Source organism: Hemicordylus capensis, chromosome 4 (assembly GCF_027244095.1).
Source record: "Hemicordylus capensis ecotype Gifberg chromosome 4, rHemCap1.1.pri, whole genome shotgun sequence".
In the NCBI taxonomy this organism is placed as follows: Eukaryota; Metazoa; Chordata; class Lepidosauria; order Squamata; family Cordylidae; genus Hemicordylus; species Hemicordylus capensis.
Window position 1 is genome coordinate 283,167,380 of NC_069660.1, and position 24,101 is coordinate 283,191,480.

General features: G+C 45.2%; 1 protein-coding gene across 2 annotated transcripts in view; it reads left to right on the top strand.

The window, feature by feature from the left end:
- Positions 1-1,218: 1,218 nt before the first annotated feature.
- INTS8 (integrator complex subunit 8) overlaps positions 1,219-24,101 on the top strand; it is a 44,413-nt gene continuing 21,530 nt past the window's right edge. Inside the window, exons 1-11 of one of the 2 annotated variants that reach the window (XM_053244561.1) lie at positions 1,219-1,385; positions 2,837-3,040; positions 4,041-4,218; positions 4,672-4,812; positions 5,855-5,926; positions 7,011-7,062; positions 7,349-7,531; positions 13,241-13,348; positions 15,284-15,433; positions 19,406-19,506; positions 21,160-21,301. In XM_053244561.1, the coding sequence (XP_053100536.1) occupies positions 1,259-1,385; positions 2,837-3,040; positions 4,041-4,218; positions 4,672-4,812; positions 5,855-5,926; positions 7,011-7,062; positions 7,349-7,531; positions 13,241-13,348; positions 15,284-15,433; positions 19,406-19,506; positions 21,160-21,301 (1,458 nt within the window). In that variant the 5' untranslated portion in view covers positions 1,219-1,258. The remainder of the gene's footprint in view (positions 1,386-2,836; positions 3,041-4,040; positions 4,219-4,671; positions 4,813-5,854; positions 5,927-7,010; positions 7,063-7,348; positions 7,532-13,240; positions 13,349-15,283; positions 15,434-19,405; positions 19,507-21,159; positions 21,302-24,101) is intronic. The other variant, XM_053244562.1, reaches the window with a different exon arrangement.

Here is a 24,101-nt window from a genome sequence, read left to right on the forward strand (position 1 = left end):
GCCAAGTCTATTTCAACTCCTGGTGCCCACACAGCCCTGTGGTTGTCTTTGGTAGTATACAAGAGGGGTTTACCATTGCCTCCTCCCACGCAGTATGAGATTATGCCTTTCAGCACCTTCCTATATTGCTGCTGCCTGATATAGGTGTTTGATATAGTCTGGGAAACATACCAGCAGGGATTCGAACGAGCAATCTTCCTGCTTGTTAATCAAGCATTTCCCTGCTGCACCTCGGTGACTCCATACAGACCAGAGGTCAATTTCCTTTTCCTTAACTGCAAAAAGGTAGGGGGGGGCGTTCTTTCTCCTATCCACCCACAGCAGTAATAATTCCTGTCTGGCATGAGGTGTTTAGGGACTGAGTGTTTGGGGGAGTAATGGTTTTTTCCCCAAGCAAGTGCTGGGCAGTATTTTTTGCTCTGCTTCTGCAGCCGGGCTACAGCTGCTTCCATCATGCACACACCAACAAACCCTTCTGGGTTACATGGTAGATAACCTCCTAGTAGAACAAAGAGACACCTTGTAAAGTAGCAACTCTCTTATCTTGAGCAGGGGCAGAGCAACTATCCCTATCTAAGCCCAGTACAGCATTCCCCCCAGGTGGTTGCTCATGTCTATTACAAAGATTTATATACTGCTTTTCAACAAAATAGTACCTTTACATTTGTTTTTATGCTGTGAGCCTTTTGCGACAGGAAACCATCTTATGTACTATTCAGATTCAGACTTACTCGTGCTAATAATTCAGCAATTTCATGCCGCAACTTTCAGCCCTGGTGGAGACTAGTGTAGTTTTTGCCTGAATCTAGTTCCAAGCTGACACAAGAGGGAATCCTCTAGGAACACATATAGAGAGAATGAACTACTGATCTCTGCCCACGACGTCGTCACTGCATCTCCGTGACGCTGAGCAAAGTTCTACCTGTTGAATGGAGTGTTGCCAACCCTCCTCCAGAATTAGCTTGGCGTCTCCAAGGATCGGCATTAATTTCTGGCGATTGTTGGAAACAGTCCTAGAAATCTTAATGGTTCGACATTGTGAAAAATATCGGGCGGCAGCAGGATTGGAATAGCATCAGCAGTGATGTAGTCGCAATTCAGAAGTGCAGGCACTCTCCACGACACACGCCCCCATAGCTACACCCACACGGACAGTCATGGCCACACCCCTCATTTAGATAACTGCATAATTGGGGCGGGGGAGGGGGTTCTGTTACAAGAAGTTAAGAATCATGTCAATTCCAGGGAATGTACTAGAATGGTTGACCCGGAATGCCCAGTGAAATGCACTGGACCGGACAGCGATCCGAAGACCTCCATAATGACAGGCTTGCCGCCCTCTCGCTGCGAATGCCATCGGATCACTACCAGACCATCCGTTACAGGTAAGCAACCTGGTTTTTCTTTTTCTTCTAAATGGCCATTGGAATGCATGGAATAGCAGCACATTATTTCCATGTAGAAAGCTCAGGGCTCTGCATCCCAGCTGAGACCCTGAAGGAAAAAAACGTACGGGGATTGCCTGCGTCCTGCCCGTCCCCCCTGCAGCGTTACACCACTGAGCATCGGTCCGAGCTGAATTCCTGATCCTCACGTAGCTGTAAGAAAACGACCACTGTAGCCACTGCCAGGGGGACAATCTTGTGCAAAAGTCACTGTAGCGAGGAGGAGGAGGAGGAGACGGCCGTGGCCGAGGCGAGAGCAGCCAACCAGCGACCAGGCACTTTGGAGTCTCGCCTACCGCCGCCTCCTGAGTGGCCAGAAGGTAAGGGTTGGGGGCGGAGCCAAAGCTTGCTCGGCTCACGCCTTCCCTCCCCGAGGCAAGGTGGGCAGGATAAGAGCAAGGGAGGCTGGTGGCGGCCATTTTGGTTGCGGGGAGGAGGCGGAGGAGCTGGAGCTGCAGGGGTCGTCGGCCCCCGAGGGACTCGGGGGAGGAGGATGGGAAAGCAAAGTTGAGGTTGACGGGAAAGCGGCTGTCGCGCTCTCGGGTAGGTGCATCTCCACGAGGCAGCTGGTGGGGGGGTGGAATGGTGCTGGTTAAAAGAGCGGGGGTGACAGGAGGGTTATTGGGGGGCGGCGCGTTCATCTGGGTGGGGGGCTCTTGAGGTGGTGGTCGGTTATATATAAAAAGAGGGAAGAGAAGGGGGCGGAGAAAGGTCAGCAGGGGGTCTCTGAAGGGGATCCTGGTGCTGGGAGGGTGCTGGTGGGCACCGAGGTGCTGGTGTGGGACGGCTCTGGTTGACGACCCTTTCTGAGTAACTGTGTGTGTGTTGCAGAAAATGCAGCAAAACGTCCTGTGGCATTTTCAAACCAACCGTTTCATTGCACCACAAGTTTTCGTGGACTGGAACCATATGTGAAGTGCGTTTCCTCAATTGGCGCGTGTGTATATACATATATATATATTTGTGTATGTAGAGAGAGGCACACGCCCACCAGTGCAAAGAGGAGGAAAATGTCAACACTAGGGCCCAAAGGCCATGAAATGCAAGAGCTATAGTCTGGCCCTTCTTCTATGCAAAGCCCACTGACATTTTTTAAAATCCATCTCTGTATTTTTATGTGTAGTATTAGATAGATGACAATCTGTCCAAACCTTTTCATACACTTCTGGATCTTCTTAATGTACTTTGCCTGTTGTTGTTTTTAGTAATTATATATTTTAATTGTATCTGTAAAACTGGCCAGGTACTTGCAACACTTCGTGTATCTGACAATGTGGCATCTAACCCATGAAAGTGTATTTCATAATAAAATTGTTAGTCTTTAATGTCCCCTAAGACCGTGTCTTTGTAAAGGAAACTCTGTGTTTTGTTTGATGTTGATTTTTAAATAGGAACGAGTGGCAGTATTGGTGCTGCTGGCCTAACGGATTGCTGCCAAAAACTGGGGGAAACTTCAGAGAGGAAAATGAGTGTAGAAGCTGCTGACCGGGAGGCTGCCACATCCAGCCGGCCATGCACACCCCCTCAGACCTCCTGGTTTGAGTTTTTGCTGGAGGAGTCTCTACTTGAGAAGCACTTGAAGAAGGTGTCTCCTGGTTAGTAGAAATACCTAAACTATAATATTTGTCCCTACATGAGTGTAGAGGATGAGATATCTTGACTTTATTATTTTCTGCGAGGGCTGTTGGGATCCTCCTCAGTCATGTGGAATTTATTTTGTGACTGCATGGTTAAATAAAGTTATTGTGTGCTGCTCCTCAGTTGTACACAGGATTTCAGTCACACACACTTAGGCTGCTACCCTGTTGAAGCCAGTAGAATTTAAGCAGCCTAATAGTCGCTTCAGAGAGAGAGAGAGAATATTTATAAATAACTATAAGTATATACTCGATGGCACACTTTACCTTACAATCCTTTAAGCCTTTGAAATCTAAAAACGTGCATCTAAATATGTTTGTGTATGACAAAGCTTTTTTGCAAACTTGTTTATCAGTGTGTACGTGGATTGGCTGCCATTCCCAATTGAGGGTACACTCAGTGACAAATCTAGATTTGTCTTTGCCATTGCATAATGTATAAAATGATCCAAATGACTGAAACTTAATATTAAATATAGAATGTCTGCTAAGATTTCTTTCAAGCAGAAATAATAGCATTTACCATCTGGGAAACTGCACTGATGGTTTTGGGATGTATCCTAAGATTTCTGTCCTCCAAAGCAAGGAGTTCTTCCTCTCGAGCAGGGTTACTCAACTGTGGCCCTCCAACTGTTTTTGAACTATAGCTCCCAGCATCCCCGGCCACAGTGGCCAGTAGTCAGGGGTGATGATGATGGGAGTTGTAAGCCAACATCTGCAGGAGGGCTGAAGTTGATTAGCCATGCTCTTCTAGTTTTAACTATTATTGGTTTTAATGGTTTTGTTTTAATTGTAAACCGCCCTGAGCCACTTTGGAAGGGTGGTATAAAAATTGAATGAATGAATAAATAAATAATAGAGGAAGAAACTCTTTTGATACAACCCATTGTATTTGTTGCCTTGTTCCCGAGTAGCATATTTTCTTGAAAGATTCAATTTTAAAAACTTTTCTGCCCAGTAGATCCATCACCTGTTCAGCTGATTGTTCAGTTTTTGGAGCAGGCTTCTAAACCTTTAGTGAATGAGCAGAATCAGGTTCAGCCTCCACCTGACAACAAGAGAAACCGCATTCTAAAGCTATTTGCACTAAAAGTCGCTGCACATTTAAAATGGGATTTGGATATACTGGAAAAAAGGTATCTCTGAACTTCCTGGTTAATGTTAAGATATAATTGTCATAGGCAGTGTTAATTTTTGACAGTCTTTCTGCTGCAGTTTTTTTTGTCCCTTACTTTTCTTTTAAGCCCCCACTTCAGGAGATGTGAAGCTATTGCAAGTCTACTTTGTTACAAAGTTTGTAAGTTCCTACAGTGATATATTAGTGACTTCGATGTAGCAACCTTGCTGACAAGTCTGGGTCTGGTCATGCCTGACTGCATGGGAACCTATGTACACGGCCTTGTGTTCTATTGTGGAAGAAACACAGCCCATAATAAATAATCAATGTTCTCATATTTGAGGATGTTTTGTTTTTTTAAAGGAAGATCTGTAGCAAAATCAAATTCTGATTAGTTTCAAACTAATCTAACCAGTAATTTAAAACTAGTGTTACCTGTATGAAACGAACAATCCTTTGCCTTTTATTTCAGCTTATCAGTTCCTGTATTGAACATGCTGCTGAACGAGCTGCTGTGTATTAGTAAGGTTCCTCCAGGAACTAAGCATGTAGATGTGGACCTTGCCAGTTTACCTCCCACCACTGCAATGGCTATATTGCTCTACAATAGATGGTGAGATCTTAAATGGTTTTTGGTGTAATTGCTATAACTTAGAAATGAGAAGAAATGTTAAGATTATAATAAATTAATCCTAATAGGATTATAATACTTACACTAAATTAGTATATTCAGAGAGATTCTGGGGTCCTCCCAAAATACTGGATACATAGGCAGGTATCTGTTTTAAATTTAAACCATGATTTTGTTTGCAGATCCATAACTTTAACATTTGATGATTTTACGTAAATGGAAAATCATAGGGATAAAAGTTACTGAATCAAAAAGAGTGTAATTGAAATCCAGTGCATATTTAAATCTCATTGAGACCGACTCCTAGATAAGTGTGCAGGACTGCAACCCTAGAGTCCTAGATCTGTTGACATTTTTAAGGGGCAGAACAACTGTTCCTTTAATATCCCTGCATGCATGTGCACTAATGGGAAAAGCTGCATATGCTGAATTTCGCAAACTGCAGTATTGTGCATGAAATCTTTAGAAACAAAGGGGCCATTGACTGATTAAGTGCCGTCAAGTCGGTGTCAACTCTTAGCGACCACATAGATAAATTCTCTCCAGGATGATCTATCTTCAGCTTGGCCTTTAAGGTCTCTCAGTGGTGCATTCATTGCTGTCATAATAGAGTCCATCCACCTTGCTGCTGGTTGTCCTCTTCTTCTCTTTCCTTCAACTTTTCCCAGCATTATGGACTTCTCAAGGGATCTGGGTCTTCGCACAATGTGTCCGAAGTATGATAGTTTGAGCCTGGTCATTTGTGCCTCGAGTGAAAATTCTGGATTGATTTGTTCTATGATCCATTTGTTTGTTTTCCTGGCTTCCCATGGTATCCTCAAAAGTCTTCTCCAGCTCCAATGTTCAAAAGTTCAAGGTGCCATAGGGTTTTTAAATGACGAGTGAGGGAGACCTTTATGGCTATGTCACACTTGTGCTTTTTAGCACAAACTTCTGTGTTTGAACACAGCAAATAAAGCTAGCCATTAAGATTAGATGGCTTAAATGTTAAACTACTAATGTTAAACTCACTTTGCTTTAACAGGGCTATTAGGACTATAGTCAAAAGCAGTTTTCCAGTCAAACAAGTGAAACCTGGTCCACCTCAGTTAAGTGTGTAAGTTTGTGCACTTATTTCAGACCCTTACTGACACCATGGGCGGGTTCACACTTCATGTTTCTTGGAAGCAGGCTCTAGGCAGCCAGTGTTTCTCACTGTCACTCACTTCAAACTTGACTCCTTTCTTGTCTGCCTGGCTATAAAAATGAGGTCATTCTTCTTACCTAGCTCACTCAGCACAGGCACACACATTTTACAAATGTAAAATGATCAAAGGCATGTAGCCTTTGAAACAAAGCATTGAAGAAGGGATTAAGAAAGAAATTGTAAACAGAAGTTAAAAAAATTAAATCAACATACTCTGAATATGATCGAGATTATTCACTCCTGCAATGGGAGAGGGGTGATTCAATTGATTCCCAGGAAGTGATCGAAAAGGTGATTGTTTAAACATCAGAAGATCACTCCACAGAGCAGTGGATGCAGAGCAGGTGATGCCTTGCCAGCAGCAGAGCAAAGTAGGCCAGGTCAGAAAGGGGCAGGACCTGAACCAAACAAGATCTTTAGAAATAGCTGTTGACATCAGTTCTCGTTTGTTAAATAAACCTTGGTTCTGCTTGACATTCAACCTTTTCCATGTTAAACAAATGGAATAACCTTAATTCAGGAGCTAATCATTTTGGTTAGCGTGTTGATGGTTTTATTCTACACTTAAATATTATTCTACACTTAAATATTGTAAGTTATATGATCAATTGAAACTAGCCATCTATATATATCTCTATCTATCTATTATATACACTTACACACACATTTGTATATTTGTATATGTTCTCTAAAAGACTGAAAAAACCTCACTGGCACTCAGTGTGCTCTGAGAATAGGCTCTTGTCCTCCTAGAGAAATTCTGTTGGGCCAAACCTGCTAAAATACGTGGGAACTTAAAGTTCATAACTTAATTCCTGAAATTGGACTAAGTTTTTTAAAAATGTTTTTAAAAATTGAAATCTTGTAATGATTAGAAACTTTGTGTTCTTGTATTTAAAAGATGTGCTTATAGTTTAGACTTCCAAAATACTTTACAATTGTTTAACATTACTCTGACTGGCAAGCTCAGAATTTCTGTTATCTTTTTGTTTAGAATGAATCAGATACAGCAAGAAAAGGAAGTAACAGAAAATATTTTGAAAGTGGTAAGTGCCATTCTTTAGTAAATGTGGATGTGCTTAGATTTAGGAAAAGAATGCAGAACCTTGGGACGTGGCCAAATTTTAAATCCTTCCCATTTAACTCTTGTTATTGTGACTTGGTTGATACCATCCAATTTTGGGTCTATTCCCAGTGTTATGTGTCATGTCTGATTCAAGGAATTAGTTCAGGAGGCTTTCTCTAAGTAGGAGTGGAAGGAAGGAGAACCTTTTTATAATTATGAATGCTGGGTAAATAACTGGTTATATGCATTTCTTTGGGTTGTTTCAGCTAAAAGAACAGGCTGCTGATTCCATTTTGGTGTTAGAAGGAGCACTCAGATTAAATAAAGATCTTTACATTCATACAATAAGAACTCTCGATTTGCTAGCTATGGAGCCTGGTATGGTGAATGGAGAGACAGAAAGTTCTACAGCTGGATTCAACATCAGTGCTGAAGAAATGCAGTGTCAGGTATGTGTTTGAAACTTCATTGATAATGTGGCTGTGATATAAGGCTCCCCTTCTTATATCCTGAGAAAAGTCCACCATTTTGGTTCTTTAGCTGTAAGACTCCATTTTGTGGTAACCAACAAATCATATAGGTAGGAATCCCTGCAGAGAGTCACATTCATTAAGTCAGTCTACCATTAGGGAGATCATGCTAAATCACCTACCTTCCAGGCACCTCTGGCACCTTAAGCTTTTCCTTTGATGTCACCAAGAAGAGCAGTCATACCCAAGCAAGGGAGATAACCTCAACTAGGGGGCTGGCCCAGTTCAGAAGATGTGCTATTAATTTCCCAGGCATGGAAACGTTACCTTCTGTATTGGTTGAGCAGGTGACCCTTGCCTTGTCTAGCTCAACCCTGATTGGAGGGGATTAATTTCCTACCTGAGTCTGCCTGCTGTAAAGTAAAGTGTGCTGTCAAGTCAGTTTCAACTCCTGGCACCCACGGGGCGGACTCAAACAGTGGGATGTTAGACCAGAAACACTTGTTTATTCTCAGGTGGGAGGGACAGAGAAGAACAGCCATGCTTTCAGGGCTTAGTTTTTAAGCCATTTTTGGTGACTTATGTGCCATCTAATATTTACAACAGCCAGATAAGATAGTATTCCAGAAAGACTTCTGCTTTTATGAGTTATTTTCCTCATTTTCATCCTGAATTATGATTGCCTGTGAAGTTTTTTTTTAATCAAGGTGTTGTGTTTTTTTACTATAATTAGACTGAGTTTATGCTCCTTGTTAACTCTACTCATGTTTGTTTGGTTAAACACTACACAAACGATTCCTGTTTTGGGATCTTCCTGAAGTCTCCAGGAGATTCCCAATCAAGTGGTGAATGTCCCACTCAATTTTGGGGGGCTCAGGTTTGAGCGAGGTGTCCAGCCAGCCTGAAAATGGTGGTGGTAGTGAAGAAGGGGTTTAAGCATACCTGGTGAGGATTGGGACCCGTGGGAGCATTGGGCATCTAGGTGGCAACATAAAATGCTCAACTGTTGGCCAGGGTTGATCTCCACAGTAGCCACTAAAAAGCCATACTACTTAGAAATTTGGTTCTTAGTTGCTGGGGTCAAGGACATCTCGGTGGGTTATACCCCTCAGGTGCTCCTAGGCAGGACTACGTAAATTAGTTTAAAGAACAGAAGCCTCTAGAGCCTGAGGGCGATAATGCTGCCCCCAGTTCCTTCAGTCTTGTGTAGCTCCAGGCAGACTTATTCTCTCACCTCAGAAATTCTTCTCTCATGCTTTTATCTAATCCATTCCTTCTATTTCCTTTATAACATATTAAAAGAACCTTATTCATTTGCTTCTCTTAAACATTCTCCAAAAAAACACAACCCCTTCTTTCGATCTCCTTCAGTTTTACCTACTCTATTCCTTTCCCTCCTGTCTCCCTGCTAGGGAGCATGCAGGGAAGACAAGGATGATTTGTGTCCCGAAGGGGAAGGAACAGAGCGGTTTCCCTAAGGCCACAAGAGCACTGTAAGATATTCCCCTTAGGGCATGGAGCTGCTCTGGAAAGAGCAGAAGGTTCCAAGTTCCCTCACTGGCATTTCTAAGATAGGGCTGAGAGAGATTCTTGCCTGCAACCTTGCAGAAGCTGCTGCCAGTCTGGGTAGACAGTACTGAGCTAGATGGACCTATGGTCTGACTCAGTATATGGCAGCTTCCTGTGAGGGAAGGGGAGTCTATTCTGTCTTGTTCACCATCCCCAAAAAGGATGGTTCCAGAAGAGCTGTGCTGGATTTATAGTATTTGAACAGGTGGGTCAGGCGCAATGGAATACCTCAGTTCAGTAGCAGAGGCGCTCCACCACTTAGACCTCATCTCTTCTGTAGACCTGAAGGAGGTGATACACCCATTTGCCGATACACCCCAACAGCCAACATCTCCTCAGTTTCAAATATGCAGGAAGGCATTACTAGTATGCAGCACTCCTGGTCGGCCTGTTGTCACCCACCCCCTGGGTCTTTACGAAGGTATTGGCACCCCTGAAGGCTTACCTCCGCCTCCAGAGGATTCAAATCTTCACGTAGCTGGACAATCTTTTAATCCAGTTGCTGTCTAAGGAAGTAGCAGGTACCAGCCTCCAGAGGACACTATAAACATTGCGGTAACATGCATCCTTGGTGAATCTCAAGAAAATCCAGTTAATTCCATCACACAGACTACAGCATCTAGGTGTGGTGATAGACACGGTTGCAGGATCGACTGTTCTTGTCCCAGGACAGGTACAAAATGATCATCATGGAAGTCAAAGAGGTGCTTGCCGCTCTGACAGTACCACTACTTGCTCTAGCAAGGCTCCTGGTATTAATGGTGGCAACACTGAAAGCTGTTCCATGGACAAGATTCCACCTCAGAGAACTCCAGTGGTTTCTCCTTCCCTTTCAAAAAGCCATAGCCAGCAAGAGGCATTTGCTACTGCCACTGTCATCCCAGGTACGTCACTCCCCTCAGTGGTGGCTATCGTCACAAAAATCTGCTGAGAGGAAAGCAATTTCTGGACCCACCGAAAATTACAGTAACGACAGATGCCAGCACCAGGGGCTGGAGTGTGTGTGCATTGCCTTCAGTACTTGGCACAAGGGAAATGGACTGTAAGCAAGCAAAGACACAGCATAAAATGGCTAGAGCTCAGGGCCATCCGCTTTGCTCTGAGTGCATTTTATCAGGAATTGCAGGGTCACGATGTACTGATCAGGACTGACATTATTATTGTTGTTGTTTATTCATTCAATTTCTATACCGCCCTTCCAAAAATGGCTCAGGGCAATTTACACAGAGAAATAATAAATAAATAAGATGGATCCCTGTCCCCAAAGGGCTCACAATCTAAAAAGAAACATAATTTAGACACCAGCAACAGTCACTGAACGTACTGTGCTGGGGGTGGATAGGGCCAATTACTCCCCCCCCCCGTTAAATAAAGAGAATCATCACGTTAAAAGGTGCCTCTTTACCAAGTTAGCAAGGGTGAAGGCCCACGTAAACAGACAAGGAGGCACATGATCAAAAACTCTGCATGCGGTCTATTAATGACCTGGGTGGCACCTTACATCCCTATCAGCACATCATGTGAAAGGGGATCTAAATCAACTGGCCAGCTAGCTTAGCCAAGAGGACCTGATGCCGGGCAAATGGACCTTGAACCGGAGGGTCTTCCACCAAGTAGCTCAGCGATGGGAGAGACCAGTGTTGTGCCTGTTCGCTTCACCACAAAATGCCCAGCTTCCAAGGTTCATATCCAGGTTTCCATGCAAACAAGTGGAAGGCACAGATGCCCTGTCAACAGATTGGCCTGGGGGCATGCTATATGTGTTTCCTCCAACTCTGCTGTTGGCAAGGGTACTGAGGTGAATCCAGATGTGAAAAGCAGAGGGATATTGGTGGCCCCATTGTGGCCAAGGAGAACATGGTTCATGGAGCTTCTACACTTGGCCACAGCAGAAACCGTCCATGGTTTCTTTCAGTTCTATAGGGGCTGGTACAACATCCAAACCCGAGCTGGCTTTGGCTTGCCACAGAGACTGAGCAGAGATTGTTGAAACCATGGTTACTCAAAAAGGGTGTCTGAGACCATCCTGGCATCCCGAAGCCTTCCACAAACTGGGTATACCAGTGTACAAGGAGAGCCTTTTGAAGGTGGTTAGTACATCACAAAGTTCCCTGAGGGGAGGCCTCTATTCAACACCTACTGCAATTTTTACAAGAGGGCCTCGATATGGGGCTGAAGCCTAATACATTGAAAAGGCAAGCAGCGTTCCTGGCATTTTGACGAGGGCTGTGAATTCACATCCTCACCTGAAAAGGTTCCTCAGGGGAGCTACATTTCTGTCACTGCCGACGGCACACCAGTTTCCCACTTGAAACTTGGGCACTATGTTGAAGACCTTACAGTTCCCACCTTTCGAATCACTGAAATCCATTCCAATAAGACTGTTAATGTTTAAACTGGCATTCCTAGTGGCATACCTTGGTGAGATGCATTTCTACAAGTGTTGTCAGTACACAAATCATATTGCAAATCACAAGACTCTGTGCAACTTATACCTTACCCATTTGTTCGTCCTAAGATCACTTCTCCTTTTCATCAATCACAATATGTTTTTCTACCGCCATTCTTTACACATTCTTACCATCAAAGGGGGAAAGTATGGCACAAGTTGGATGTTAGGCGATTCCTTAAAAGCTGTGTAAAGCGGACGGCATCTTTCTGCACTACAGGCTCCATGTTCATATCCTTCCTACTGGGATCATTTGGAAAGCCGGCATTTTCATTGACCATCGCCAGATGGATCAGAGTGTGTATAGTGCTGGCATATGAGACACAGCATCTGCATCCACCTTCAAAAATAGTGGCACATTCCACAAGGATGGCAGCTACATCGGTTGCTTTCTCTACAAATGCACCAGTACAGGAAATCTGTAAGGCGGCTATGTGGAAGAATCCTTCAACTTTCACGAGGCATTATAGAATATACATGTATGCCTCTTCCCAAGCGGCCTTTGGAAGAAGGGTGCTACAACAGGTGCTTCCCCAGGAGTAGCCAGAAGCACTCCCTCCCTAGGTGATGTACTAGCTATTTTATGTCCTTGACCCCAGCAACTGAGAATGGAGCATTACATAGGAACATAGGAAGCTGCCATATACTGAGTCAGACCACAGGTCTATCTTGCTCAGTATTGTCTACATAGATTGGCAGCGACTTCTCCAAGGTTGCAGGCAGAAATCTTTCTCAGCCCTATCTTGGAGATGCCAGGGAAGGAACTTGGAACTTAGATGCTCTTCCCAGAGCAGCTCCGTCCCCTATGGGGAATATCTTACAGTGCTCACACTTCTAGTCTCTCTTTCATACCAGGGCGGACCTTGCTTAGCTAAGAGGACAAGTCATGCTTGTTACCACAAGACCAGCTCTCTTGTGGTTCTCAATCAAGGACATCTCTGCCCTCCAGGCTTAGCGCGTCTGTCTGCTCCTGGGGTATCACATCATTGATCACTGTTGGTTTTAATATATTGGTTGCAAGTGCCTCAGGGTTATGCTTCAAGGACCTTATCAGACAATTCATTTGGAGGAACACTTGCTGTTGCACTTCATGTATTATGAGATGTTTTTCTTTCTGATTGTGTATGTGTTTTATCTGTCTATTCTATTTATACATTTCTTGGAACACATTGTTTGCAGTCATACCTCTCTAACTTGGCCTGAAAGAACTGGGGACAGGGTTATCAGGCTCTAGAGGCTTCTGTTCTTTAAGCTAATTTACATAGTCATGCCCAGGAGCACATGAGGGGTATAACCCATCGAGATGTCCTTGACTCCAGCAATCAGAAGAAGCTTTCATGGTAAGTGAACCAGTGCTCCATTTTGTGGTGGAATTCATGGCACTGAAAACCACCTTTGATATTTTGCACTTGAAGCTACCTTGGTTTACCTAGTGGCTTCTAAGCTAAAAATGTAGGCAATGTCATAAATCCCCTAATTTCCTTGTTGCTATACTCAGATTCATGGAAATACAGGGAAACAGCATGCTTCAACAAAAATTATAGTCTTGATATTTTCTTGTAGGCACAGTTAACCTTGTTCCTTCAGCCTTATTTCATACCTTAAAATATTTTGGTAGACAGAAATTGGTCTACCATGATGTTTTCTAATTTTAATACTGTTTGTTTCAGGTCTGTTACGATTTAGGAGCCATATACTTTCAACAAGGTTCTACAAACTCTGCTCTATATGAAAAAGCCAGAGAAAAATTTTTCAGAACCAAGGAACTGATTTCAAAGGTAGATATGTCCATGAATTTACATTCTAAATTATGTATACTTTTTAAAATAAAGACTAAACTTGGATTTTCTAGATTTTCATCCATTTGTCTGTAGATATGTTATGAACCCATGTAAAATCTATATATTGCCTTGCAACTAATTTAAGAAACAGTCACATTCTGAAGCATTTGCCAAATGCAGTATTTGACTGTATTGGTTTTGAACAGTTAACTATTTAAAACCAATACAATTTTTATTTTATTTATTTTATTTATTGTTAAATTTATATACGGCCTTCCATTAAAACAATTAGGGGTGTGCACGGAACCGCGGAGCTGCAGTCCGGCACTGGGGTGGTGGGGTCCATTAAGGGCGGGGGGGGCTTTACTTACCCCTCCCGCGCTTTCCACACTCTGCTGCCGTATTTACTGTAAAAATTGCTCCTCCGATGGCTCCTCCTCCGATGGCTGCTCCGTTTAAAAAAAATGGCTGCCCCCTTGAAGCCCCGGCCCCCTGCTGCTACTGCTGCCTGCTTGAAGCCCCCTCCCGCCTCCTTAAATCTCGCCCGGGCCCCGAGATGACTCTTCAGAAGTGGGCGGTGGGGAGATGTCCTCCCGCCCCCTTCCCTGCCGGGCTCAGGCTACAAAAGACTTTAGGAAGGCTTCTGCGCGCGCACGCGCAGAAGCCTTCCTAAAGACTTTTGCAGCCTGAGCCCGGCAGGGAAGGGGGCGGGAGGACATCTCCCCGCCGCCCGTTTCCCTGCCGGTCTGCCAAAGTACTTTTACTTTTGCAAAAGTAAAAGTACTTTTACTTTTGCAGACCGGCAGGGAAACCGGTGGGAAACGGGTTTCCCTGCCGGTCTGCAAAAGTAAAAGTACTTTTGCAAAAAGTACTTTTACTTTTGCAAAAGTAAAAGTACTTTGGCAGACCGGCAGGGAAACGGGCGGCGGGGAGATGTCCTCCCGCCCCCTTCCCTGCCGGGCTCAGGCTGCAAAAGTCTTTAGGAAGGCTTCTACGCGTGCGCGCGCAGAAGCCTTCCTAAAGTCTTTTGCAGCCTGAGCCCGGCAGGGAAGGGGGCGGGAGGACATCTCCCCGCCGCCCGTTTCCCTGCCGGTCTGCCAAAGTACTTTTACTTTTGCAAAAGTAAAAGTACTTTTACTTTTGCAGACCGGCAGGGAAACCGGTGGGAAACGGGTTTCCCTGCCGGTCTGCAAAAGTAAAAGTACTTTTGCAAAAAGTACTTTTACTTTTGCAAAAGTAAAAGTACTTTGGCAGACCGGCAGGGAAACGGGCGGCGGGGAGATGTCCTCCCGCCCCCTTCCCTGCCGGGCTCAGGCTGCAAAAGTCTTTAGGAAGGCTTCTACGCGTGCGCGCGCAGAAGCCTTCCTAAAGTCTTTTGCAGCCTGAGCCCGGCAGGGAAGGGGGCGGGAGGACATCTCCCCACCGCCCGCTTCTGAAGAGTCATCTCGGGGCCCGGGCGAGATTTAAGGAGGCGGGAGGGGGCTTCAAGCGGGCAGCAGTAGCAGCAGGGGGCCGGGGCTTCAAGGGGGCAGCTATTTTTTTTAAACGGAGCAGCCATCGGAGGAGGAGCCATCGGAGGAGCAATTTTTACAGTAAATACGGTGGCAGAGTGTGGAAAGCGCGGGAGGGGTAAGTAAAGCCCCCCTCCGCCCTTAATGGAACCCCTCAAACTATCCTTCCGAACCAAAACCACCCCGTGACCGGACCGGTCTGGAGGCCTTTAGAATGGCCTCCGAACCGGTCTGTGCACATTCCTAAAAACAATCCCAAGGCGGTTTACAGCAAAATTTAAAAACAAGATGGTAATAAAGACACAATTAAAATATTAAGTGAAAATATTAAACAAATCTGATTAAAATTTTAAAATAAAAGCAATACAGAGTACAATGTAGGCTTTAAACTGGTAAATTCTGATACAATGTATTCTTACAGATTGGTTCATCGCTCCATTATACCATAGATGAGAAGAGGTTAGCTGGTTACTGTCAGGCATGTGGAGTGCTTGCGCCTTCTGATAACACATCACAGCCATCAACTCCTTATAGTCAAATCCATAGCTGTTTGAGATCTGGCAATTATCAGGTAAACTACTAGTGAAACATGTTACGCACTTAAGCTGGCGTTACCCTATTGGAGCCAGTGTAGCTCATCATACCATTCCTTTGTTCCTCAAATATATTACTACTGAAAGTAGTCTTGCTGTATGATCCTGATTTAGGTAACTTTAATCTCGATTTCCATATAATGAAAACGCTATATTGAATCTAAAATAGTTGAATATGCTTTGTGGTATAGTTGTCCCACTATTAAAGTGGTGTTAGAAGCTATCCCCATAGCTTAGTGATAGCACAGATCTTTGCATGCAAAATGCCCCAGGTTCAATCTCTGGCATCTACAGGTAACGCTAGAAAAGACCCATGTGAAAGCCTTGGAAAACTGCTGCTAGCCATTACAAGCCAGGGGCAGAGCCACCAGTGGACGAACAGGTTCAAAGAACCCGGGCCGCCACCCCTCGGGCTGCGCCTCACGTCTGACATCTGATGTGCAGGGCGTAATTTCGCTCCCAAACGGGGCCGTGCAGAATCGGCCAGTGCTGCTTTCGCAGTTCGGCCGGAGCAGCTCTCCCTGCCTTTTAAAGGCAGGGAGAGCTGCTCCTGGCTACATTCCAAATGTAGCACTGGCCGATTTATCTCCCAAACAGGGCTGTGCAGCTTCCGTCTGAGTCTTTCTCAGCTTTTAAATACAGTTAAAAATACTTAGTAGGTTACAAAAATTGGTTGTCTTAATGCATGCTTAAATGTTTATAGAGTCTTTTGTAATGCCCTAGCTAGGATGGGCATAGTCTAGTGTTTATTTTAATTACATTATCGGTAAACAATAATAGAACCATATCAGGAGTATGCAAAAGCATGCACACCAAAGAAATATAAGTTTCTAACACAAAGTCTGACTAAACAAACTTTCCCCTAAATTAATCTTCCCAAAGCCAAAGCCCAGGCTTCCTTTCCTTGAACTCACCAAACGCCAGATGAGAATTCAACCTTCCTGCCCTCCTATCTTTCAAGGAACTGCACAGTCATTCTCCTGCAACCAACTTCCATGGCCACATGTCCTCCTGTGCACCTCCCGCCTAGCTTCTTTCTAACAAAGACCTCTCTTCTTCCTGGCAACAGCTCTCTAGGTCACACCCGCCTGGTATGCTGATTGGTTGAACCCTGGAGTTCATCAGCCTGTCAGTCAAGATAGGGTTCACTTCTGGTTAATTCTTTGGGGGAGGGGAGTCTGATCACTACGCCCCTCTCCTTAAATTGAGACAGGTGGCTGGAAATAGGAGTTGACAGCTTCTGTCTCAAAAGAGTTGGGAACACAAAGCTGAATTTCCTAACTTAACCATCTATACATACAAAACAATAATAAGCAATAACATGTCAAAATAACATTTGGAATCTCTTGTCCGGTTGCCTCCAACCTCCCCAAGGATCCTTTAGGGTCCAGTGGAGTCTTCAAAGGGTCCCTGTGACAAGGCAGCTGTCACAGTCTTTTTCTTCTTGTGATGAGCCCCCTGTAGCCAGTGGTTCTCCCCCCACTGACTGCTTCTGGTTAAGGACCATGCCCATATGAGGGGCCTGGTCTGGACCCGATAACACCATCTCTGCCGCAAAGCCCCTCTCAGAAGCACCAGTGGTCAGAGTGACAGTTCTTTTAAAGTCCGGGGCTTGGAGGATGAGTTTTTGGTTGGTTTTTTTTGTTTTACTGAGGGCTGCTTTTGACGCCTCTAAAGCAGTTTGACACTCCCTCCCCCACATCTCCACATTGGGTTTATTGGTTCCGGCTGGCCTGAGGACTGGCACCTCTTCTCCTGGATCAAATTCATGCTCACTGGCATGTAGGCCAGGCCAAGCCTTTGGCTCTTTTTGGGCCTCCTGCAGATTGAGCTACGCAAGGGATAAGGTCTCTGTCAGTATGTCTTGAAGCTTTCCCCCAAAGTCCAATACATTTTCTCCCTGGGGGGTTTCCTTCCCCTCCCACTGACGTCACACCTGTCCCAAACTCCCTCTGACATCTCTCCCATGGACTAGCTCAAAGAGAGAATATCCTAGTTTGGGGTGCTGGACAGCAGTGTAGACCTCTGTCAGCCCCAAGTCCCAGTTCTTGGAATGTTCCTTAATGAACTTCTGGATCATGGCCACCAAAGCCCCTTGGGCCTCTCCCACTGGTCCACTTGTCAGGTGCTGGCCAGACACTGGGGCAAGATGCTCTATGCCATTGGTGCTCCAGTGCTTCTTCATCACCCCAAGTATGAACTTGGCCCCTGCATCAGTCAGGGCTTTCTCTCACCAACCAATTCTGACAAAAATGTCCAAGAGGGCCTGACAGCCTTTGCATTTTTCTGGTTCAGGGCAATCGCCTCTGACCACCTAGTGGCACAGTCCACTAGAGTCCTTATACACTGTTTCTCCCTAGGAGTCTTAGGTTGGGTAGGTCCCAGGATATGTATTGCCACTCTGTGAAATGGTATGTCTAAGCCAGACAAGGATTGTACAGGTGTCTGCCCCTTGTCCTGGATCTTCCCCACCCTCTGGCAAACCAAACATGACTTAACATAGTCACGTCATGGCCAAATCTAATCCAGTGAAAGTTTTTCCTTACTCTTTTCTTGGTTCCCACCACCCCCATGTGTCCATTTGAGTGGGCATATGCCACCTCTAAGATGTGCAACCGATGTGTCTTAGACACTATAAGTTGCCTCTAGGGTTTACACACCACCCTGTGAGTTTTATGGACATACTCATGGTACAGCAACCCATTCCAGATGATGATCCGGGAGCTCAACGTTTTGCTGAGAGGTGATGAGTTGGGTTTCACCTCCTCCTGCAGTTGCGCCAAACTTGGTTCTTCTTCCTGCTCTCTTCAGAACTCTTCAGCCTTGCTGCTGATAGATGCTCCTGGCATCTCTGACGGCTCCACCTTCTCCTCGGCAGCACTTCCCTCCTGGTCACTTGCCTGTCGCAGGTGCTCTGGGATGGGAGCCTCAGCCTCTAGTTCTGGGTGTTGCTGGACTTCTCCCTCACTGGGCCTCTTAGCAGTCAGGCTGGGTTGTGGCCTCTCCCACTAACGGTACTGTCTGCAGGTGCGCATCCAGTCTGCATCGGTGGTGCTGGCTGGGATCAGGTACATTAGATCAGCCTCTCTTGCTCCACCGTCACTGGATCCTTCTCTCCTGGATGGCAAGTGTCCCACATGTGGCCAGCTAAATTTTCCGATCAACATGGCACAGGGATGCTCTCCTATCACTGCAAACTCCCACTCTCCTTTCTAGTTGTCTCACCAGACAGATAGCTTCACCAGGGGCATTTCTGCTTGGCCTTTGGCGAAGGTAGTCCACAGTGTGGACTACCTGGGATGCCTGGGCCAAGCTGCTGGGCCTTGACAAGCGAAGGGTGTATGGCTGAGATCGTGGCACCAGTGTCCCTCCATGCCATGACTTGCTGGCCATTGACCCAGACACTCGCGCTTCTTGGGTGGAATAGCCTCCACATCAAAAGAAGGCAGTGGCCCCTTATGGGCAGCCACCACCTCTGGGCTCCTAATGCGAGCTATGTTCGTTAGGGCTTTAGCCTTGGGGCAGCCCCTCTTGAAGTGTCCCACTTCCCCACACTTAAAACACCTGGCTCCTCCCACCTTGGACAAACTTGGGTCAGTCCCGCTGAGGTGCCTTTGCTGTCTCCCTAACTCTGGAGTCAGCCATCCTCTGGGCCACCTCTCCAGCTGCTTCAATGGTTTTGGGCACCTGAACAAAGACCTTCTCAAAGAGATGATCTGGCATTTGGGTCAGGAGTTGCTCAATTTGGACCAGTTCCATGATTTCCTGGAGAGTCTGATCACTACAACAAGGCTATCCAGTGAGTTGCGTGACTGAGCAGGAATTTTTACCTGTTTCCCTTGCGTATGCCCAGCATGCTAGATGTTACATCACATAATTAAATATGGCAGAGACACATTTTTATTTGTACTATCATAATTGATTTTACTTCCCTGTGTGGTATATTCTAGGAACTAGTGAAGATTTTCCTTGAAGATAACTTAACGCCAAGTTTACCTGTTCAGTTCAGGCAATCGGTGCTAAGGGAACTCTTCCAGAAAGCTCAACAAGGGTAAGACACGACTTGAGTGAGAGTCTCATTAAGAGCACAAATGCTAAATTGTTAAGGCTGGATTTTAACATTTCTGTGTTCTCTGTTGCTTTTTGGTCCATCTCTCTGGTGGTGTTTAATAGGTTAGGACTTGGTAATTTTGCCTGACAGGATTTATAAATGTCATAAATCAAGGCAGTGCAAAATTGGGCAGTTCCTGATTGTTTTGTCTGATACAGTAGTGTACAGTACCTTTAGTATTTGCTTTTCATTATAAAAATAGCAGTTTGACACAGGAATGAGATAATTCTGGGTGCCTGACCATTGATAGCTATGATGTGGAAATGTTTTAAATATTTTTTTAGTTCACCATAGGGCAGTTTCTAAAAAGCTGCATCTCCCACCCACCCCTCAACATGGTTTAGGTATATGCTTGCTTTATTTCTTTTTTATTTCAAAAAGCATGTACAAGAAACCACTGTTATTCTTTAGCTCCATTAGAAAAAGTTTTAGAAGAACAATGATGAATGCAGCTATTTTCCATTCAGTCAGTGGAAAACTGTTTCTTGTTCCTGAGTGGCCAGAAATGACTTCCGGTCATTGCCGGCTGCCATTTTGTGCCTCTTTTTTAAAAAATGAAAAACAATTTTTAAATGGAAAATAAGAGGATTTGGGGGACATACTAGAGAACAAGGTACTATGCTTTTCTACCCTTATTTCTGGCCACTTCCTGCTTTTTTCCCCCTTTTTTTCCTTTTTTTTTTTTTAGCATCAGAAACCTAACCCCTGGATTCCCATATGGGCAAGGTTTCGTTATTTGTGGTTTCCATATTCGCGCTAATTGGCGGGAACGGAAGCCCTGCGGATAAAGAGGGCCTCCTGTACTTGACTATAACATGCCCTTTTGTTGTGGTGTTATCTGGTAGCTAAGCATGCAGAAGTTCAGGGTCAATTAAGTGCAGATTTAAGCCATAATTTAGAATGATTCTTAAATGCGAAAAGCAAAGGAGATGTACAGTGAGTGATTCTGCACTTGCCTGACACCAGAGTAGAATTGAAGCACTGAGGGCTAGAAATGCTCATTTTTTACTCACCTTGTTCTTTGATGTTTACGTTGTTTGATTCTTGTGCCTGGACATAATAGAACACTTAATAGTTATTTTGTCATTAATACTGAAACTAAACATGTTAAATTTTCCACAGTGTATAATTCTATACATAGGTTATAGTCATGCCATTTAATGCCATGCGAATGCTGACAATATGAGGTTAATTTTGTGAATGCTTACATACTGACAAATATATTTGGGCAACTATCAATATTCCTGATTTTATTTTTTGAGTTTTTGTACACTTGCAAATTTAGTTTGGGATTATCAACATTTAATGTGAATGTTGACAGTCACCAGGTTGCAGGCATTCACTTTAAAGTGGTCTGCAAGAGGTTCTACCTTAAAATGGTCAGGTTCTTCTGCATGAATGAAGTGAAAAGTCACTTCCTCATCCACAACCAGGGAGGCTAGCATCTGGTTCACTTTTTCCAAATGTTACCTGAGAGTCTCAGGAATTTGGTGGCAGCAAACTAGCACTCTGAAGTAAAAAAAAGAACACTTCATTGATCCTGTTTGTTTTCTCTTGCTAACGATGCCTTTGAAACTGTGTATATTTATGTAGGAATGAAGCCCTGGATGAAATATGTTTCAAAGTGTGTGCATGCAACAGTGTTTGTGATGTAATGCAAGGTCGACCACTTGATGTCCAGTTTACACAATTATTTCTTAGACCCACTAAAGAAAAAATAGACTTTCTCCTGGAGGTAAGGACTTGTCCCCAATATTGTGTATAATTACGTAAAACCTTTTGAGATGCCCCTTAAAGTATTCATCCAATTCATTCAACTTAATATACTGTTTTAAATGTTGTGTATGAATTAGAGTACTATTTTTAAAATGTGTATTGCCCATTTCTTTGTATTTATGAAATCAGTAATGTGTTCAAGCATGCAACTAGAAGGCATCTTGGTTAGCTTGATGCCTCTGCTTACTACTTATTTTATTTATCTTATTTAGTGCATTTCTTTACCGCCCCATACAGAAGTCCCTGGGCGGTTCACAGTCTTAAAAAAACACCTTTAAAACTATAAACTAAAAGCCTGGCTAAACATGTATGTTTTCATGTCCTCCTTAAAAACTACTACTACCACTTTTCAACAAAATTCTCAAAGCAGTTTACATAGAAAAATAAATAATCCTCTATAATAAAAGCCTTGAGCGTGATCCCGTGTCCTTTTCTGGCCCGTGTCTTTCTTGGCTGTTCTGGGCATGCGCGGGTTTTCTTGGCCCAGAACGGCCAAGAAAGATACGGCCGTCCAGACACGGGCGGCCATGTTGAGCAACAGCAGGGGGACCGGGAGGGCTGAGGCGGCAGCGGGGGATCCGGGAGGGCTGAGGCGGCAGCGGGGGAACCAGGAGGGCTGTGGTAGCAGCGGGGGAACCGGGAGAGCAGCGGGGAACAAAAAAAAACCGGCGGGGAGAAAAGTAAAGAGTTAAAAGACGGGCCTGCGGGGAGACCGGGAGAGCAGAGATGGCAATGGCGGGAAGTAGCAAAACAGGAAACGGGGAGAACTCTGGGCGGCGGCGGCAGCGGAACTCTCCGCCCGGCCACCCACTGCGACGGCGACAGAACTCTCCGCCCGCCGCCCACAGCGACGAGCAAGCGGCAAAGCGGGAACCGGGGAGAACTCTGAGCGGCGGCGGCAGTGGAACTCTCCGCCCGGCTGCCCGACAAACAAAAAAACAAATAAGGCAAGGAGGGCGAGAGAGAGGGAGAAGGAATAAAGAAAGCAAACAAACAAACAAAAAGGTACTAGTGTCTTTTATTTACCACACAAAGTAACACACAAGCACCCCCACCCCAAACCAGACAAAGCTCCATACAGTGCGGCAGTGGGGAGGGGGAAGGGCAAGAGGAAGTGGGGTATGGGGAAGGAACTCTCCCCTACTAGCGCCCGTTATTTTAACAGGCTTGAAAACACTAGTACATAAATAAGATGGTCCCCTTTCCCCAAAGGGCTCACAGTCTAAAAAGAAATATAAGGTAGACACCAGCAACAGCCACTGGAGGGATGCTGTGCTGGGGTTGAATAGGGCCAGTTGTTCTCCCCCTGCTAAATATAAGAGAATCAGCACTTTAAAAGGTGTCTCTTTGCTCGGTTAGCAGGCATTCATTTAGAGAAGGGGAAATCATCTCTGAATATCTGTTGGAATCATTTGCAATCGGGTGTGCTCACTGACTACTTCAGGAAGTTTGTGGACAGCAGGCAGAGCTTCTGGTGATGAGATTAAGTGTGTGGTGGAATCATTAAGGGCCACATCATTGTTCCGATTCTCCCCATCAAACAGGAACGCTCTTTGGACTGGACTTCAAAGTGGAAGTCCGATCCCTGCAGTCCTTGGGGGGGCCCCAAATTCCACTGCTTTTGTTGTGCTGGGCTGCTGCAACCCGCCTGCACCATGGCTGCACGCGACCGCATGACTCATGCGACAGCTGGGCCGCCCAATCCCTCTCACCTCCAGCCAGCTAGGCTCCATTCTCAGAACCAGATCTCACTCACACACACCGCCGTGAGCACGACACTCACAGTCGCAGCTGTCACTTCCGGATAACGTCTGAGTGGGGTGGCAGGGAGGTACGCTGCCGCCCCGACGAGCTTTTAGAGATGTATGTGCCGGGGGGTTGGGGTAAGTGCATCCTCCCCTGCCCTTAAAGCCACCCCCACCCCCGCCATCGAATCCTCAAGCCGGGCAACGCTTGAACCGGTTTGGAGGCCCGTAAAAAGGCCTCCGAACCTGTTCATTTACATCCCTAGTGTGCACCTGCAGGGGGGAGGGGAAGAAACAGGAGAAGAAGAAACATAGGGTGGGGGGTTGGGAAGAAACGTGGTGGCAGTGGCTGCAGCAGGAAGGCTGCACACTAGTCTCCAAAATCTGCCATCAAATGAATTTTTTGTATTCAATTTTCTGTTACAACTTTGAAAAGGCTGTGTACTAAGTAGTCCTACACTGCTTGTGTTACAGCCAGAGGTGCTCTTACCCCTGGACTTTTGGGCTGAAGTCCAGGGACTCCACAGCCTCTGGGGGCCCCCAAATCTCTTTAGTCTGTCCTGGGTGGTGTGGTTGCCTGGCGAAGCATATTGATGCTTAATTTGCAGGGGATGGGCCTCCAAAAGCCTTTAGGTCAGGGCTCCAAAATTACCTAGGTGCACTTCTGGTGACAGCTCACATAGAAAATACTCCTGAATGGAGAAAACTGATGTCATGGTTTAGTTCATACATGTAGCAGCCCATTCACACATCTTTACAAGCACTTCAGCTGTGTACAGATCTGCATTCAGATGGAAAGTGTTGTTTATGTGAACCAGCAACTCTATCTGGGGATTGTATATTAAGCTGTTGGGCAGTTATGTATTTGAAGTATTTGTAAGCTCCAGAACCAGGTTGGGCAGAAAGAGAAGGTTGTGCGATACCTTTCTCTTTTCTCCAGTATTTAGAGGAAAGCCATATTAAAATGCTTTTATTTCAAAGAAGGGGAAACTCTGCACTAAAATAATTGCTGTG